At 49.4% G+C, this 18,727-nt stretch overlaps 2 protein-coding genes across 2 annotated transcripts; one reads left to right on the forward strand and one right to left on the reverse strand.

Moving 5' to 3' along the window:
- Positions 1 to 4,017: 4,017 nt before the first annotated feature.
- On the reverse strand, positions 4,018 to 4,654 carry MYCGRDRAFT_106675 (uncharacterized protein; the record flags this gene model as incomplete). Its single annotated transcript, XM_003847013.1, has 1 exon — positions 4,018 to 4,654. One exon carries the CDS (start codon positions 4,649 to 4,651, stop codon positions 4,475 to 4,477), a length of 177 nt encoding a protein of 58 aa, XP_003847061.1.
- Positions 4,655 to 4,916: 262 nt separating this feature from the next.
- Positions 4,917 to 8,817, forward strand: MYCGRDRAFT_97935 (uncharacterized protein; the record flags this gene model as incomplete). The annotated part of the gene is made up of 7 exons (XM_003846950.1): positions 4,917 to 5,464; positions 5,854 to 6,150; positions 6,733 to 6,799; positions 6,883 to 6,919; positions 7,433 to 7,608; positions 8,093 to 8,330; positions 8,495 to 8,817. 7 exons carry the CDS (start codon positions 4,917 to 4,919, stop codon positions 8,815 to 8,817), a joined length of 1,686 nt encoding a protein of 561 aa, XP_003846998.1.
- Between the last annotated feature and the right edge of the window lie 9,910 nt (positions 8,818 to 18,727).

Raw genomic sequence — 18,727 nt, forward strand, 5'->3', positions numbered from 1 at the left:
TGATAGATATATGCACTCTGTAGTGTGCCTCCAGATCATGCTGCCCAGGGCCTTCAATATGGCACTGTACGGACGACTTTTTCTGGCAGGAGACTGTGAGCAAAGATCTCGCGAGCTGCCATCATCAATGAGCTGTCGCTAAACTCGGCCGGCGTACGAGTTTCAGCTTGAGGCACTGATTCGAACGAGTGCTTTCCGTTTTTCCCGAAAACAAAGGACGAGCTCAGGCTTCGACCATGCTCGTCGCAGAGCGAGATACAATGATGTTTGTTTAGTAACTCTCTGTTGCGCTCCAGCACAGACGAAGCCTTCCTCGCCGCCATGCGATGTCCTTCTACTCCCTGGTGTATCCTCAGAGAACCGGATCGCCGTTGCGTTTCAGCTCCCATCGATCAATCGCACGCTGTGCGTCTTCAAGGAAGCCGAGCTGGGCAAAGTCGCAGTCCGATTATTCTTCGACGGCCCGCAAGCCCAGAGTCGTTGTATCAGTAAACGTCGATGCAGATCTGGGCAAGTGGCACTGCCATGTGTTTTCTTCTGCGATGCAAGTTTGAGGAGATGTCGCTGCAAGCATCTCCTTCTTCAGTATATCCAGCCCACGCTTCGTCTCTTTCAAGCTCGAGGGAGGATGTGATGTGATTTCGTGCTCCGTTGAATGAGTCAGTCCTCGGATTTGCAGATGCTCTTGCCTTGGCCGCAATATTTGCAGAGGGATAGGTAGATGCGGTATGCACGGCGCATGAGCCTTCTTAGGCTCGTGAATGAGCAGTTCCGCTGGAGCAGACGAGCTCCGAATCGCGCTCCAGTCACACCTCACCCGGCTCAAAAAGTCGTTGCAGGATATTGATCAAGTTTAGCGGACATCTCGCTCTTGAGGACTTCACGGCGTGGCCATAGAGGATGATTGAGGTGGATCTTCGAATGTGCCATGGCGATTGACTTGGAGAAGGGCGTCGAAAGGGCTGCAAGGCGGAACAAGCATCGAGAAATGGGCCAGAAGAGGGAGGAGATGAATGCTCTACGAGATTCCATAGCATCTGGAGTATAATGGTCGATGCGATCGTATCCTCGACATGTACGCGCGCAGAAACCGATCGGCGAGATGGCCAGGAGTACGTGGGCATACTTGTCGGCGGTGGCGGCGCTTCGTTGGAGAAGGCATGGGAACGGAGAAGACTCGATTGACAACTCGCCCTGACCTGGTGGTATGGGCCGTATGGCAAAGTTCTCTTCGCTATCACAAGGGCGCAAGCAGAAGGCATGCCGCAACAATCATGGACAAACCTTGCAGCCCAACATGCATGATCTGTGCACGCAGTGCAGGTTGCGTGTAGGAAGTCTCCATCCGGCTCAATGGTTGATCTTGGAATCGTCGGCTTTGTCTCTCTTTACTGCTCATATGCGGCGGAGAGAGCCTCCTCTGCAGTGGAGGAGTCGGTCCCCAGCGCGGTAGGGTTGGGATGGTCACGACGGGGAGGATATCTGAGATATCGCCAGGCCATCGACGTAGGAGCTCGTTGTGGCATCGATCACCGAGCATGCAGGGAAAGGTTCGTCCTTCGCGAGTTGGAGGGCAGAGCGATTCTCGACCTTTGATCGCGATCATGGCGTTGCGAGGGTTGTGGGCCATCGACTCGGAGAAAGAGGGAGCTGTTTGAGCGCGGCCCAACCTTCAGGCAACCGTTCAGCTGGCAGACGGTTGACGTCTAGCTTCGTCGGCCATGCTTGTCGAGGAGGCAAGTGGAGGAAGAACCCGAACTTGCGCTGAGCCGTGATCTCGTCTGGCGCAATCACAGTCATCTCTACCTGTAGTGACACTCCCTTCTCGTAGCCGCCATATTGGTCCGTCACTGCTGGCTCACTGCATTGGCACATCGACCTTCCAGAAGTAGGCCTCAGAGGGCATGATGCCGCGCAGTGTCGGCGCAGCCAGGATCAATGGTCGTGATGCTGTTCCATCTTACGTTCGCTGGACGCCAAGTACATGGTCCTCAACGGCAGCCAGCATGCATGCAAACGGCACCCGGGTGATCTGTTGACGCCTCACTGCGCTTCTCGACAATGGCCACTGGAGCGTCGTAGGTTGAAGACTGGCCAAGGCGAATCTTCTTCGTGCGGGCCTCACGAACGGCGACCGCTCGTTTCAAATAGCGATCAGGGCGAGATGGAAGAAGTATGCAGGGAAGACTGGTCGTTGACTGGGCGCTGTCGGACAGTCCTGTGGCGGCGGGTGATGGAGCGTAGGTGCTGAACCCCAATGTAGCTGGTGGTAGTTTGAAGGGACATGACTGACAACGCCCATGAATGAGTGTTTGACTGTGGCAAGTACGTCTGCAAGCTCGCCCTTGAATTCCCCATGCAGCTGTCTTTTGCTTCCAGATTTGAAGCCGTCGATTGTCCTCTGCGTGCGGGCAATGGTCAGCGGACCCGCGATATCTTGCCGCAGTTCTCGCAATGGCGCACGATCTTGACAATTGAGCACCCCAGCATCAACGGCAGTACACTTGACAACAGCTCGCGAGCTCCGGAAGTCTGATGACTGGTCAGCAGGAGGTTTCATCCTACCTGTTGCTGAACCGACTTGTTGCTAGCGCACAGGCCTGCCTCAGGTATACCTCCACAGTGTCATCAATAAGTCGAAGCCACGATGCCAACGAACGCCATAGTCTCCGAGACAATTAAGTACCGTCTCCTGGTCGCCGCATCCGATCGGGTTGGTCATGAGCAGCGTTTCCGTCCACGCTAAGCATCACTGGGTCTGATTTCTTTCGGGATCCAACATCCTGCAGAGTAGTCAGCTTCTACTATTCCTTGCATCCATCGACACGTACTACCGAAATCAGACTCCGATGCTAGGGAGCGGCAACGAGGACAGCTGCATCGTCGTCACGCCCATCGTCCTGATCGATGATATGATTGATGCGCTGGAGCACGTCTCGCACAGTAGGCCGATCGTACATGACTCTCGCTCAGCTGGACCAGGCGGTACCGCTGGCAGGTATTTATCGATCTAACGTCTGGGTCCTCTCCAAACGTTTCCACCTGGAGTGCACGTACCTTCATTCCGGACTGATCCAGGACTGTTTCGAGATCGTGAAATGTGACAGAAATTTCATACAGCTCGAGATAGTAGTGAACTGCCGTGGCTAGCGCGGGTAGCTATATGACGGTGGAAGCGGACACTTGACAAAATGAACACTGCCTGCATATACATGCTTCAACTACCTCGAGCAGTCTCGTTGTCCGTTGTTCCGTCTCGTCCCGCCACCCTGTCCGGCATACTGCGAGGAGAAAGTCAGCGTGGTGGTGAGGACATGACAGCGGAAGAACGCACAGCTTCGGTCCCATGCATGCTGATTCAAGGCCCGCGGCGTGGTTCTTTGACGAGCAGCTTCGAAGGAGACGTTCAGCGTGCTGCTGTGAGGGCTGTCGAAGGACACCGCATCTGCGCCGCTGTACATGAGCTCCTTCAAAAGCAACGAACAGTTCCGTCTCGCAATTACCAAATGACGCAGCGGGTCAAGATTCGCATGGTCATGCGACATGAACTTGCTGCCGCGCTCCATGACTTTGTTCTCGGTACTCGCAGCTGGCCAAAGAGGCACTTTCAGGGAGTGTTCCGATTGCTTCTCGTACTTTCGGAAGCACTGGTCCACCTCGTCACTGTTGTCAGGCAGGAATTGCTGCTCGTGACGAGTGGTGAAGTGCTCGGGATCAGGGACCTCGATCGCGCAGTCCTTAGCAGCTTCGGCATTGCATTAATGAAGGTGAGCATTCCCGAAAGCGCATTGAGGCCGGTGAAGCTATGCTTGCGACAGACGTCGATTCAGACCAGACCGGGTGGACATGATGGCGCGCAACACAGTACCGAGACTGCTCTGCCGGAGCTTGTCAGAGGCGGCATTGAAGCTGGTGAGCATAATCCTGCCCACTGGTCGGACTCGCCTCGCGCCACTCTCGTCTTCCCGTCATGGCCGTTGTCGTATGCTCGCCGCCAACATATTTCTCCGCCGAAGTATGCCCTCTTCCGATTCATCCCTTACACATCTTGCAGTGACACCTCTTGCCCTCACACCTCTTGCCCTCACACCTCTTGCAGGCACATCTCTTGTCCTCCCACCTTTTGCAAGCACACCTCTTGCAAAGTCTCCATCGCCCTCAATGTATCCATTGCCCTGCCGTACTCGGTAGTCGTGCGGACTCCCAAAACGCTGGAGGAGTTGTGCCGATGGTCGTCGAGTCGAGGATGCAATCGCAGGTGCAGATGGTCAGGGCTTTCGTAGCACGGGCAGAGGTGTTCGTGGAGGTTGTGTGTCGCCGGCCCTGGTCCTGGCGGCTCTGGTGAAGTGTTCCTGGTATGAGCTCCCGAGTATCTTCGCCTCGACGTGAGCTATCGGAGGTCGCCGTGCTCTTGCGCTTCTTCTCCGCGCTGCTGCTCCGTCGCCATCTACAAAGACCGTCTGCAATCGGCCGGTCACTCGGGGTCTTGCTGTTTGGTTAAGGAACTTTGCGCGCCGCGAACGATGCGAGACCGGAAGCTCTCCTTCGAAGCTCTCGTTCGTCGCGCGTAGCGAGTCGCAAGTCGCTCATCGCATCGCGGGTCGCTCATCGCAAGTCGCGGGTCGTCGTGGCTGTCAATGCGCTGGACCATGTCGCCGCGGTGCTCGTGAAGGTGGAGGTAAGGGTAGGAGGTGTCGCTCAAAGGACGTTGCGTGGGTGAGGGCAACGAAGGCGTTCGCGACAGGATATCCATCGGTAGCGAGGTCTCATTCCTGACGTCAGGAGTTGAGAATTGATTTCGTTCGGTCGCCCGCCCGAATCTTTACAGATCACAAAGTATGTCCCTTCATTCCACCGGCGAGACATGATAGCCGCCTGTTCCAACTAGTCCAGCCTGCACATGGCCAGATCGCTTTATGTTTTACCGAGTCCACGGAGTTGTGGGAGCTGTCCTCTTCGATTTCAATCCTCTTCGATCCTCTTCGATCCTTACGAGATCCCGCCAGCCGAGCATCGATGGAACGTGTACTCACGACTACCGCAAGCCTCGAGTTCGTTTCAGGCAGCGAAATGTAAGAGAACTGCTACGGGAGATTGAGCAGCGCAAGCACCTCGAGTCGTCGGTCGGTCCGTCGAAGAAGCAGAAGAAGCTGGGCCCGAAGCGGCAGGAGGAAAGTTTGGCTGTACGGGGAACAGAGCAGCGCAAGAGGCATGGGCACGAAACGGTGGCATGGCGCAAGAGGCATGGGCACGAAACGGTGGCATGGCGCAAGAGGCATGATTGCAGAACGGCGGCATCGTGCGAGCAGAGGATAAAAGCTGCCCGTCGAGCTCAGGAAGCGAACGAGCAGAAATCGGCGAGGCGGAAGCTCAGGCAGGAGATACGCGGAGAGGTTCTGGCACACATCAATACGTTCAAGACAGAAGACGACTCATCTAGAGCTTTCAGCATTGCGACCAAGGTGTAGGTACGATTCCAATAAGATTCTTGTATTGCACAAGTGCTTCATCAGGTTTGGTTGGATACACTAGATTGACGTCTGATCCCTGGGGCCCTAGATTTGAACTCCATCACCTGCAAGAGCGTTGAGCTGGCGGACATTCCGACAACCGTTGCAGACGGCTCGATCATCGGTCTCTGAACGATCGCAGTCATTTACATTATGACCGAGGGCGTGATCCGCGTGGTGTGGGCTTTTGTCGAGCACTGACAACCACCGAATAAAGCGGGTAGGGCTTACCTTCGGCATGCCGTTTCTGAACAGTGTGAAGGCAGTCAGTAGCACCGCAGCTCGTCGAATTGAGATTGGAGGTAGTGAAGGAGAAGGCTGTGTAACAGTGCACGAAGGGCAGCGAGAGGCACGATTTCAAGGTGGAGGAGGATGAGGATGGCGGCAGCAGCAAGCAAGAGGAGATCGAGGAGGATGGAAGCACTGGTGACGAGGAGGATTACGAGATTGTCGGTGGAGAACATGACGAGAATAGTTCTAACCCGGGCAGCAGCGAGCGGGACGGAGACGAGAGCAGCGGAAGCTCTGCGTCTGGAGAGGAGGATTTAGGAGTGAACCTAAAGCAGGACCGCAAAGGGCTTACACTTGGCGACGCAACTCCATCGCAAACAGAAGTGCGCGATGTGAGAGTGGTAGTGAGGTGTGTCAGCCGCAAGAGTTGCATGCCGGGCATGCGATGCGCTACCAGCGGAGCATTACGGCGCTGATTTGACCTCCTCCGATAAGAGCTCGCACGACGGCAACGCACGACCCGTGATCACGATCTACTCTTCACTAACCGTCAAAGCCGTCGTCGGACCTCTTGTCCAACGACCAAGACAGGCGCTGATTGTCTGGCCAAGGAACGAACACCTAAAAGAGCTGCTCACGCACTATTCCAAAGAACAAGACCCGGAAAGCACGACTCGTCGCTGGGAACAGGTCACTACGAGATGTTGCTTACGCCAGTATCCTTCACGAGGTCGCACCTCCGGCACTCCGGCCAAATGCACCGCCAAAATGAAGCAGAACGGCCAAGCAGAAGGACGAGCAGAGTCCTGGCGGTAGTGGCGGAGGAGGAGGATACCACATGCTGCAGAAGACAACACTCCATCACCACCGTTAGCGTCCATTACCACCACCGTCACCACCCGCAGCCACCTAACACCGGCGCTGTGTAGCATCATTCCGCTGCATCCAATCTCAATTCAATCCTCCACCGCAACCTTGATGACTTGTTCAGGGAAGTCTTCGCTCTCGAAACCACCACCGCGTCCGATGTAGGAGGTCGTTGCTTCTTACGAGAACTTGTAAGTCTGCGAGGCGAAACGTGGAACGACCAGCTACTGTAGCTCCTGCGAGGAGACGGATTTCGCTGCTTGTCGTTTACCAGCAGAGGATGGACCTCGACACCGCCTCGATTGTGAAGTGTGAGATGGCCTGCTAAGACTTCTAATTGGATTGGTTAAGGGCTACGTCGCACGAGTCCATGCCGTCTTGGAGGGGATGCAATGTTAATGAACAGGAGGAGATGAGGAAGAGTCGGGTTGGCAGGCGTGACTTTCTTTAGTATGCAAGATGTGTAGACCTCGAGCAAGACAAGGTAATGTCCTGCGAAGAATTAAGGCAATATCAGGAGGTAAATCGATGAAGCGGAAGCAATGCAGAGATAGTCAACGAGTCGGGTAGAAGTTACATTCTTGCTGGGAGATTCGCTGAGGTGGCGTGTATGCTTGAAGACATATTGAACTGCACACTCTAATCGTCTTTCGACCGATCTCGTCGCCGTCAATATGGACCCATTTGATGCCCGTGAGGTGAGGGTGCATAAACAGGCGGCTCTGGAGCTGCAATGCCTGGGTGCGAGGGCTTTGGAACCAAGAGCATCCTTTCGTTTGAACCGCTAACGTCTGCGTCCTCAAAGAGCTCCACAACCGATATAGATCGCATCACCGACACTCTCGCCCTCGCCACCTTCTTCTTCCGCAGCAGCGTCATCCTCACTGTCGTCATCCTTGTGTTCGCTCTCCGTGCCCGCTCCTTGCTCTTCTTGCTAGTCCTCTTCGCGGGCGTACGCTTCACAGCTCGCTCCTTCGCGAACGGCTTGTCTGGCGATCGGGTGAGGTCACTTCCTAGACGACTCTATGATTGGCGTCGGTGTCTGTATCGAAGACGATGGTGTCGGCGACGGCGGAGGGTCTCGGAATAGTATGTATTAGTTTTGTTCCGCAAATTGCGTGCGCTGCGACGAGTGCTGCTGCTGCTGCTTATGTTGGTAATCTCCGTGTCGCCGACGTGCGTGGTTCGGCCTGCCTCAATGCCAGACGTAACATCACTTTGGCAGCACAGTACTGTCCATTTCCCAGCTGTCAATTACTCCCGCGGTACCACCCACTCAGCAACACGCACTCCCGACGGTGCCTCCGGTTCCTCAGTCTGCCCATTCAACGGCACCGCTTCCCCTTCAAACCGCACAGCCAACGCCGCTGCGACACGCACCCGGCGCCAGACCAGCGATTTCCGTACAGTAACTCCACGTCGATGATCCAGAGAGCACTTTACAGCGATACAACAATGCTTAGTACAGCTCTAAGATCGAGTAGCTCGAGGACCGGCCGCACAGAACAACTAAGAACCGCCATATGGACCTTGGACACACCCAGATGCTCAAGCGGCTTCACCAAAAGAGCACGATATCGACCAGCAGCTCGACGCAGCACTTGCTCGCCTTGAGCAACGCAACCAGACTGCATGAGCTCGCCATACACCAGCCGATCAGCTCCGTACAGCTGGCCAACTCCGAGCTCAAGCCAGCATGCAAGCCCAGCATAGTCACCCGCCGTTTGTCGACTACGGTTATAGACCTGGCCCTCCGCAAGCTCGACGAAACCCGCATGTCTAGCAGCATTTCGCCCTTAGTCGAACAAGGCAATAGAATTAGCCCTCTCGGCCAGCGAGGGCCACCGGTAGCCGGTCATTTCCGTTGCTCTCTGATAGAAGCGCAGGCCAACCCGCGCAAGGCTTGCGGCTACCGCACGGCACCATCACTGTATCCTCCGCTGTCCTTGGATACACGACTACATCGACTCCTCTATGCCTCGTCCCGGCACGCAGCATCATAAACATTCGCATTCCCATCAATCATTTACTGCACCACAATCGAGACTACCAATTCTTCCCCGACGAGCCTAACGCTAAACATGGCCTCCGCTTTTTCGATAATCTCACAGATGCAAATACTGTCGCAATGCGAGTCCAGAACCAAAGCCAGCGCTCATCCCGGACTTCCGAGGTCAGCACTAAGGCAAAGTTCACGAAGTGGACATAGATCGGTGTCATCACGCTTCAGAAAAAGACGCCATGCTTCAGCAACCCGATAACATCCTCGCGGATGCACCTCAACACAACGACGCCGACAGATGCCGACACTTCACTACCAGAGGAGCCTGAAGTCAAGCCCGATCTGTCTGAAAACCCGTCATTAACTTAGTTGCCAATGGAGTCACGATATACTAAGACGGAGCGGACGCTGAAACCTTACTAAAGGTAATTAAAAAAAATCTAGAGCTCTTTACAGATGCGGTACGATGGTGGTTTTACTACTACAGCGACACCTTACCGCCCAAGAAAACTAAGCTGGCAGGAGACGACACAGTGCTTATAAGTATACCCTTCAGCAGGTCAGGATTTTTCAGCAGTTGCCAAGGTCTTTAACGAACTTCACGAGGGCAAAGTGGGCAGCACCGGGCGAACTAACGCCTCCGAAGCTCACCGACATTGATTGCGACGGGAAACCTACATCTACGAAGCTTTCTACCACTGCAGTCGCAATCCCGCGTCTACGGCAGCTAAGCCAAATAGTAGCAGACCAGCTACTCCAAATCTTATGACCGTTTAGGCAACACAATCTGCATCTACGCCAGCGATCGCCGAGAGAACTACCCGCAAAGGGAGCTGGCCAGCCGCTATCGAGAGTCCACGGCCTACGTCTACCACTCCTCTAATTCGGAGTAAGATGCGACAGCAAGTGGATTACTACAATGTTGCTAACCTCCAGTCCGCGGGATACACCCAAAGGAGAAATTTCCGCCTCACATGGACCTCGCAGGGCCGCATACTCCCTGCCTAGACGATTCAAAATCGCGAAAACTTCCCTACGTCGTTCGTAGACGCAGAGCAAACAGCATTATTTTAGCACAGCGCTAATTAAGCTTACTAATATTTCAGCGGGCACAGAGTTTCCACCTTTAGTAACCTCGCAGTCTTTACTTTATTAGCCTTATACACACACTTAGTACGTTACTTCGGAATTTCTTACTACTTCGAACATCGACTACTAGGCTACACTCGAACTTCCTGAGCTAACAACCACACCGTCTTATTAAGATAGCGTTAAAAGGAAAGCTACGTGCAGCGGCAAGTGCTTAAGCAGTCGTAGCTAACCGAATCGGACGGCAACGACGGAGGACCATCACGGTCTTGATGACAAGCGCGCCGCCGCGGCATCAAAGAACCTGGCCCTGAAGAGGAGAGAGTTCAGATGGCGGAGGGACCACATTTCCCTCGTCCCAGAACTCGGCGAGATGATTTTCCGCGCTTGGAGCTCAAAAACTTCAAGCACATCGACAGTCGCAAGTTCGCCGGAAATACCGGTAGCAACGTGCTCGCCGACGCCAGGACAGCCCCGGCGAAGCAGGTAGACACAGTAACCTTGCGCGAGCGCGAGTTCACTATATCTATCTGTGGACAGCGGCACCGTCGAACCACCGCCTCAAGCACGCTCTCCTCGCGCAGCAGGTCTCGATGGCCTTAGCACCAGGTCCGTCCAATACAAGTATGGCCAAGGCGCATTCATCCTCCACTCCGCCCCTTAGTAAACGATTTCGGCAATGTAGAACTGTGCCAAGGGAGACGACAAGAAACGCAAGGACATAGTTATCCGCACACGAGCCTTCGTTACAGTCCGTCAATCAACTGACCTGCTCGAACAATTTCACCCAGCATGCAACGTCTACCTCCTTCGCCATTACCTACTGGGGCTCGAGTTCCTAAAAGAGAACGACTGGAACTCTACGAAACTTTAATGCTTGGACACAGCGCATACATGACATTCAACGAGCCTCACGCCATCTGGACAGTCACCGGGGAGAAATATCAAATGCGACTTGCCACGCCATCTGGATCTATTAGTAGTTAAAAACACCACTCCCGCTACAACTTTCACGACTCGCTGCTTGGGGTCCTCCCGGTCAGGATGCTTCGCGAGGAGTTTAAGACTGTCGACTTCAACACATCCCAGCTCCTTGCCAACCGCAACACGGCGACCTGTGCCTTGCCCTCTCCCTCCTCCGCTACCTCTTAAGCGAAGGCAAAGGAAAACTCGAAGTTGTTCGCATCTACTGATGCTTTCACTTCCAGCGAAAACACGCAGGCCTTGATCTCAACCTACCTGCGTGACCTGCGTCTGCTTATAACCGATGGCCCGGCGACTTTTCCCACATTGACTCTCTAGGCGACAGTGCGTCACCCTAGCGTCCAAGCATCCCAGGTCACGTTGTAGCAGAACAACAACGGCAGATCTTTCCAGCTGTTCTCGCAGACTTACAGAATGTCATAAGCACGATTGCAATGTAGAGCGGCAACATCCAGTACGTGATCACGAATACACCTTTCACACCTCACCCTGATCAGTGGCGCTGCGAGCTTTCGCTTCTCCGGAATTCATCCGCATGAAGAGACTATGCTTGGATTGCAACGGCGACATTGTGGCTGTCCCGGACTTCAGAACCACCGCTGTCCAAGCTACACCTATCGGGCCTCAACCGCCCGCCGCAACTTCAGTCTTTGGACGACCAAACGCCTTCTACGTCTACCGCCGTCAGCGAGGCGACACCCGTACAGTATGAGCCAGATCCAAGACTCGCGTCGAGCTCAGAGACATCCGGCGTCAAGAAGGAAAAGCGAGACGCAGGAGAAGCTGAGGAGATATCTATATCTATCGACAAGGCTTTACGCTAGCCTCCGGACCCGCTCTCGCAACGGGCCGATGCTGCTTTAGGAACTTTAACAGTTGCGCAGCATGAGACCGCTATGGAGCAAAATACCGTCAGGCGAGCCGGATGAGAAGCCCAAATTCCTCAACTCCTTTTTCACTCGATATCCTGGACAGTGCAACGCTGAAGATTTCGCAGAAAACCTAGCCGACTTAAGAGCCGACAAGTTTAATGCGGTCGGAGCTCCTTACTTAACAGGTCTTAGACCTAGAGAAGAGAGATTCAAATGTCCAATCAACTTCAGACCTCCGTCTTTCTGACAAGCATACTTAACACGCTTTGCCGGGTCGCGAATTACTTCCCTGATTTCTGATTTCCTGTTGCCACCAATGACTTAACGAAGTCCAAGCAAGTGCAGTTGAACGCTTGAGCTCTGTTCAGTAGAGCGGCGTCGAATCCGGACGACCCGAACTTGTCCGTGCTGTTCGGGGCCAAGCTGTACAGAAGCGTCACGGGGCTGCACGCACTGCGCGTGCTACTCGGATCCCGCGGTTGTAATAGTGGAGACGAAGTACTGGTTCCGCGGTGGAAAGACGGTGGAGTCTAGGCCTTGGGACGTGCAATACGTGCTAAAGGCGACACGCGAGAGGAAGCGGAGAGAATGTACGTCGTACGCAGAGGCAAAGGCATTCGCTTGCTAGAGATCGGGAAGGAGGGAGCTTGTTCTTAGCTGGACGAGTCTACCGTTTTAAGTAGTAAGAATAAGGACATTAACTGCAACTCCAACTACAACTTAATCTATCTGATCTCCCTAAGGGGCTAAGTTCATTTATTACACGCTCCTCCTACTTTTACTACTTTGACCCTTGAGGCATACCTTACCTGCTGCGGATCCTGAAGACACTTTCATATCTACTTAATTGACATTTTTGTTAATCTATCGTCCACCCGTCTCCACAAGTCTGGCCATCTCTACTTGTACGCTAGCATAAATCCGCAGAAGTCCTCGAAGCATGCGCCGCGCTAGCTTTGAAGGGCATACAGACCGACATTAAACTCTCAAGCCCTTTCTCATTTGACGCATAGACCTTTGCCTCCAGTGCTCTTTCCCGAAAATCCGAACGCTTCCCCCTCGGTACCCTTTTCTTATAGCTAGTCTTATGGCCACCTCTTAAACACGACTCCTATCCTCTCTCGCCGCTGTCACACCCGCAACTTAATATAACGAGCCTTCTATAATTTTCTTATATTATATAAAGACTGTATATTCTTAATATATAAAGTAAGGGCTGCTATATTAAGTTATTAAGCTAAAAAAATAACCCCTTTATATAGATAACTTTAATAAGTTTTAAGTTAGTATCTTAATATAACGGGCCTCCTATAATTTTCTTATACTATATAAATACTAAATATTCTAAATCTATAGAGTAAGGCCTATTATATTAAGTTATTAAGCTAAAAAAAAATGTTGTTCTTTTATATAAATAACTTAAATTAATTTTAAGCTAGTACTTTAATATAACAAGCCTCTTATAATTTTCTTATACTATATAAATACTAGGGATACTTATTCTAGATAGGAAGGCCTGTTATATTAAGCTATAAAGTTAAAACTAAAATATTACTTTATTACGTAAATAGCTTTTATTAATTTTAAGCTAGTACTTTAATATAACGGGCCTTCTATATTTTTCTTAGACTATACTTAAAATAATATACTTTTATATTAATAAATTTAATTATTTTAGAATAGTAGTTTAATATAACAAGCCTCTTTTATTTTTTTTAGACTATATTAATACTAAGGATTCTTATTCTAAGTAAAAAGGCCTATTATATTAAGCTATTAAGCTAAAACTAAAATATTATATTATTATATAACAAGCCTCTTATAATTCTTTTATACTATTTAAGTACTATAGACACTTATTTAATATAGTAAGACTTATTATATAAAGCTATTAAGCTAAAATTAAAATATTACTTTATTATATAAATAACTTTTATTAATTTTAAGCTAATATATTAATATAACAGGCCTCTTTTATTTTCTTAAGACTATATAAATACTAAGGATTCTTAATCTATTAAGTAAGGCCCGTTATATAAAGCTATTAAGCTAAAACTAAAATATTATATTATTACGCTAATAACTTTAATAGGTTTTAAGCTAGTACCTTTATATAATAGGCCTTCTATATTTTTCTTAGACTATATAGATACTAAATATTCTTATTCTATAGAGCAAGGCCCGTCGTATTTAGTTATTAAGCTAAAATTAAAATATTATACTTTTACGCTAATAACTTTAATAAGTTCTAAGCTAGTACCTTAATATAACGGGCCTCCTATAATTTTCTTAGACTATATAAATACTAAGGATTTTAAATATATAGAGTAAGGCCTGTCGTATTAACTCGTTAAGCTAAAACTAAAATACTTTATTATTACGTAAATAACTTTAATTATATATAAGTAAGGAGTTAATATAACGGGCCTTCTATAATTTTCCTATATTATATAAATACTAAGGATGCTTAATATATAGAGCAAGGCCTGTCGTATTTAGTTATTAAGCTAAAACTAAAATATTATATTATTACGCTAATAACTTTAATAAGTTTTAAGCTAGTACCTTAATATAACAGGCCTCTCTTATTTTTCTTAGACTATATAGATACTATGTACTCTTAATTTATAGAGTAAGGCCCGTCGTATAAAGCTATTAAGCTAAAACTAAAATATTATGTTATAATACTAATAACTTTAATAAGTTTTAAGCTAGTATATTAATATAACGGGCCTTCTATATTTTTCTTAGACTATATAGATACTTAATATTCTAAATATATATAGAAAGGCCCGTTATATAAAGCCGTTAAGCTAAAACTAAAATATTATGTTATTACGCTAATAACTTTAATAAGTTCTAAGCTAATATCTTAATATAACGGGCCTTCTATATTTTTCTTATACTATATAAATACTAAGGATTCTAATTCTAGATAGTTAGGCCCGTTATATTAACCTATTAAGCTAAAACTTAAATATAAGGTTATTATATTAATAACTTTAAAAGATTTTAAGCTAGTATATTTATATAACGGGACTTCTTACTTGTTTTAGGCTAAATAAATACTAAGGATTCTATATATAAGTAAGGAGGCCTATTATTTTAAACTCTAAAGTAGATAATAAAAAAATACTCTTTTATTCTAAGATTATACTATAGTATTATAGGCCTCCCTTATTTTTCTTCTACTATATATAATATTAAGAGATTTTAATATATATATAAAGGCCTATTATATTAAGACATTATACTTATCTTAATAACTTTAATTGTTCTAGAAGTATAATCCTTAAGGTAGAAGGTCTATCTTCCTATATTTAGACTAGAGTGTCTAGACTTTCCGGATACGGACTAGCGCGTCTAGGCATTTCCTTCTAGGAAGGTACTAGAGTGTCTAGACAGTCCCTTTTAGGAAGTTGCTTGTCTAGGAAGGCACTATCTAGATGTTCTCTCTATATAAATCGAGGTAGAGGAAGTAGAATATTTAAATAATCTTTTTTACTAGACGAATAATAGATATTAGCAGACCTTTAACCTTCTAGGTATAGTCTTATATATAATTTCTGCTATACTTAACTATTATAGTCTTAGCGTAGTCTTTACTTGTGCTAGACTCTTCGCCTTAAAAATATTAGATCTAGTAGTTAGTAAAGGTACTTTTCGAGGTATTAACCTTAAACTTTTAATTTAATAAAGCCTAATTAAAGATAACATCGTTACAATTACTGTAAAAAAGTTGTAGAGCAGCAGTTAGCGCCGTCGCCGAGTAAAACACTATTAAAGTTCGAAATACTAAGCTTTTATAGGTTTCTAAGCAAGTATTTTTATCTCTACTATTAAGATAAAGGTAAATTCTGGAAGGGGTTAGGCGTTAGTGCTATTTTCCGACTAGTGGATTTTTGAACCGGCGTTAGTAAATAATTATGTCTCCAATTGGGACTAGCGCAGAATCGTACTAGTATTAGTCGAAAACTCTAGAAAATCCTTTCTAAAGGAGATTATGTTCTTCGTTGGAAATGATAGAATGCGATGGACAATGATAATAATAATATAAGAGACGATGGTGCTGCTGCTGCTGCTGCGATAGGACGGTGGTGGTCATAGGTATGCCCAGTTTCATAAATGCTTTTGAATTGCTCCGATCGAGCAATACAACCCTGGCGGATTCAGCCTGAGCCTCCCACACATCGATGACCTTTTAAATCTCGCCATGTCCTTTCACCAAGATGCTCAGCGGCCTACCTGACAGCGGCCAATCGCACGCAATTGAACGAAACAAATGCCCGGCAGACCACTACAAGAACCATCACTATCGAGCCGGACCGCCGTCATTGTCGCCATTCCCGGAGAACGAACATGTGGGAGGTCAGTCACATGTCACAGCTAAAACACCTCTTATTAGGGCATGATATATATCAGGGTCGTTTCTTAGTTATCTTGTTATCGCCATTCCTCCGGCTTCCTGTCATCTTCTCCCTCAACTCAATCTACATCTTCCCGTCATCACTCAGCCCTCCACTGCCTCATTACTGACACCGAGGAATCGCAACTACCTTGCCTGCGCAGAACGACTCGCCATCCAACATGGCAACCTCCACCGCTCTAGCATACCTTCCAAGACACTATTCTCTTGCTGCGTGACCGGATCGGATCCACCAGCGCCTCCGCCGCCGCCTTGCTTATGCTAATTCATCGCCTACTAGTTGGACGTCGTGGTTAGTGATGTAAACCAGCCCGGACGTGGTGCATTGTCGGAACAACAAACAGGCTTCACTTGATTCCGGTCCTCCCCCGAGAGTCCACCTACGAAAGCAGAGAACATTAGAAGGAGACAAATCGCAGCCCTCGAAAGCTGCGGAAAAGCCGGCGGCTAGGGAGATGTCTGTTCTACAGGGAGATGTCTGTTCTTCGGGCAGCGAGAGGATAACGCTGCAGGCAGAGAAAAAGGTAGCGAAGGAAGGCAAATGAGATCGAAGGCCAAGCGTAAGGCTAAAGCTTCTCGTCGCAACAATTTCAGTCACGGTATTTCCCTACCGGCACAAACAGAATTGAGCGAACATCAAATTCTTGCACCGGACTGGGCACCACGAGTCGCCGTGGTGGCATTCTAAAACGAGGTGAGTTTGTCGAAACTTGTGGTCATCTAGATGTGGATCGTTCTGAAGCAGGCTCTTGAATTCGTGCCCATATCTCTCTGCTCGGAGGCTCACTTCAATCGAAGCTAAACATGCTCGACTCTGTAATAATTCGATACTTCCCAAGGCTCATTCTCTTCCATGCGGTAGGCAAATGCGGCGGGCTCAGTCTCCAGATTGGCCGGAAGAAACAAAATGCTGTACTCACAGTGGAGATTAACCATCTGCACAACCAGAAGTTTTTCTGCTATCGTGCCGAGTCCTACCCCTGACGCAGACCGTGACATTGCCCTTGCTACCAACACTTCCTTTGCTACTAACACTCCCCCTGCTCGCAAGAACCCCAGCATTTCCTCCGCTACACTCTCCTTTGTTCTCCTTCCTATATCAAACTTTCCTTCTCTCCTTTTTGTCCTCTGTCAACCTCGTTTTCTCATGCTCACCGGGGAGCAAAAGGCCGCTGCCACTCTCGTTCTATCCCACAGTGTACTCAGTCATTCGGCGAATCGCAACTGCCGCCAGCAACAAGCAAATCGAGACATTCCGACTTACAAAGCACCAACACTTGACGCATCCTCCGCAACACCTTCCCCGGACCTCTCCCTCGAAGACAACGATGTCATATCGCCATTGCCGGCTTAACGCAGCTCAACTCAACTTAAATCCGACATTGTACCACGTTCCGCGCCGCTCCTGTCTCCTGCGAAACGCTCTACAAAAACCACGGCTTCGTGCTGACGACGGAGACCCGCGCCCTTACATACATATCGTCCGATACGTGAAGTAAGAGGCCGGCATACGGAATCCTCGAAACTATTCTCTCATCAATATTTGCCAAAGGTTTCGGCAAAGACAGCAATATCGACCGGTACAAATACCGTCGAACAACACCTCTCGAGGTGCACTATCTTGACCCTTTCAAAGGCCCGTGTCGAGCTCATGAGATGCTTGGCCACCGACCATCTCAAGGCTGCCATTACCAGCAACAGTCTTAGCTTCGACCCTTGACTTTACAACCGCAATTTCTACGACTTGAAGTGCCAAGACACCCGGCACATCGCTCTCCATTATAGTCCCAATGGCAGGAGTCGTCTCACCCTCCCTCGCAACCTTGCGTAGTCTTACCTATGACTACTCCATCCCAGCTACCGCAGCAGAGGCAACAGCAGCAGCGGACTCCGTCTTAACCTCGATCACCTCCATCCCACTCCTAAGAGCCAGTGCCGCAGACTCCAAGCCAGCAATACCGTCAGGACTCGCATTCTAGGCCAGCTCCAGCTCCGCATCAAACTCCTGCTGCCGTTGATCCACAAAATACACGACGTAAAATGACTTGTCCTTGTCATTTCTCGTTGGTCTTCGCCCACGCCGAAGACTGCGTATCAAAAGAAGCACGCTTTGCGCAGTACGGTTCGGCCACCACCGAGAAAGCCAGGGAACGACTTGGAGGAAACTGCTCATGCCCGGTGTGCTCAAACCTGAAAAGCGAAGCCGAGACCGTCAATACACGTCATCATCTGGCCGTTCTATCCGCTCCATCTACTACTCTGCCGGTTCGAGCAGAGCTACCACAGAGAAGCCGTCAAGCCCTGGGAGCGACAAAAGGGAGATCTGGAGAATATACATATCATCTACAAGTGATCCAGCGTCAACAATCTCAGCGCCAGCGACTGGAAAGCAAATGGTGACGTGATTGAGAAGAGGCGAGAAGAAAATCGAAGGCGAGCAGGAAATCGAAGGCGCAGGAATTGCATAGGAGTGATGGGTCAACTGAGCAGATCCGATGGGCAGAAGTGCCCTGGCTGGCGTTCCGATGGCGCGATGCGAGGAGGAGGAGGAGGAGGAGGAGGAGGAGGAGGACGTCGTTACAATTTTGATGCCGGCTGACGGAGGTTGAGAGAAGGAAGGCTGTCGGCGCATGGCCATGTCGGCCAGAAGGCGGAGTTGAGAGGAGGGATTCATGATTCATTTTTGTAGCCAGTGCTTCCGGCCACCATTTCATTAATGAGACTAGCTCCCTCGTCAAGACATCCG

This window comes from Zymoseptoria tritici, chromosome 19, assembly GCF_000219625.1.
Source record: "Zymoseptoria tritici IPO323 chromosome 19, whole genome shotgun sequence".
NCBI lineage: Eukaryota > Fungi > Ascomycota > Dothideomycetes > Mycosphaerellales > Mycosphaerellaceae > Zymoseptoria > Zymoseptoria tritici.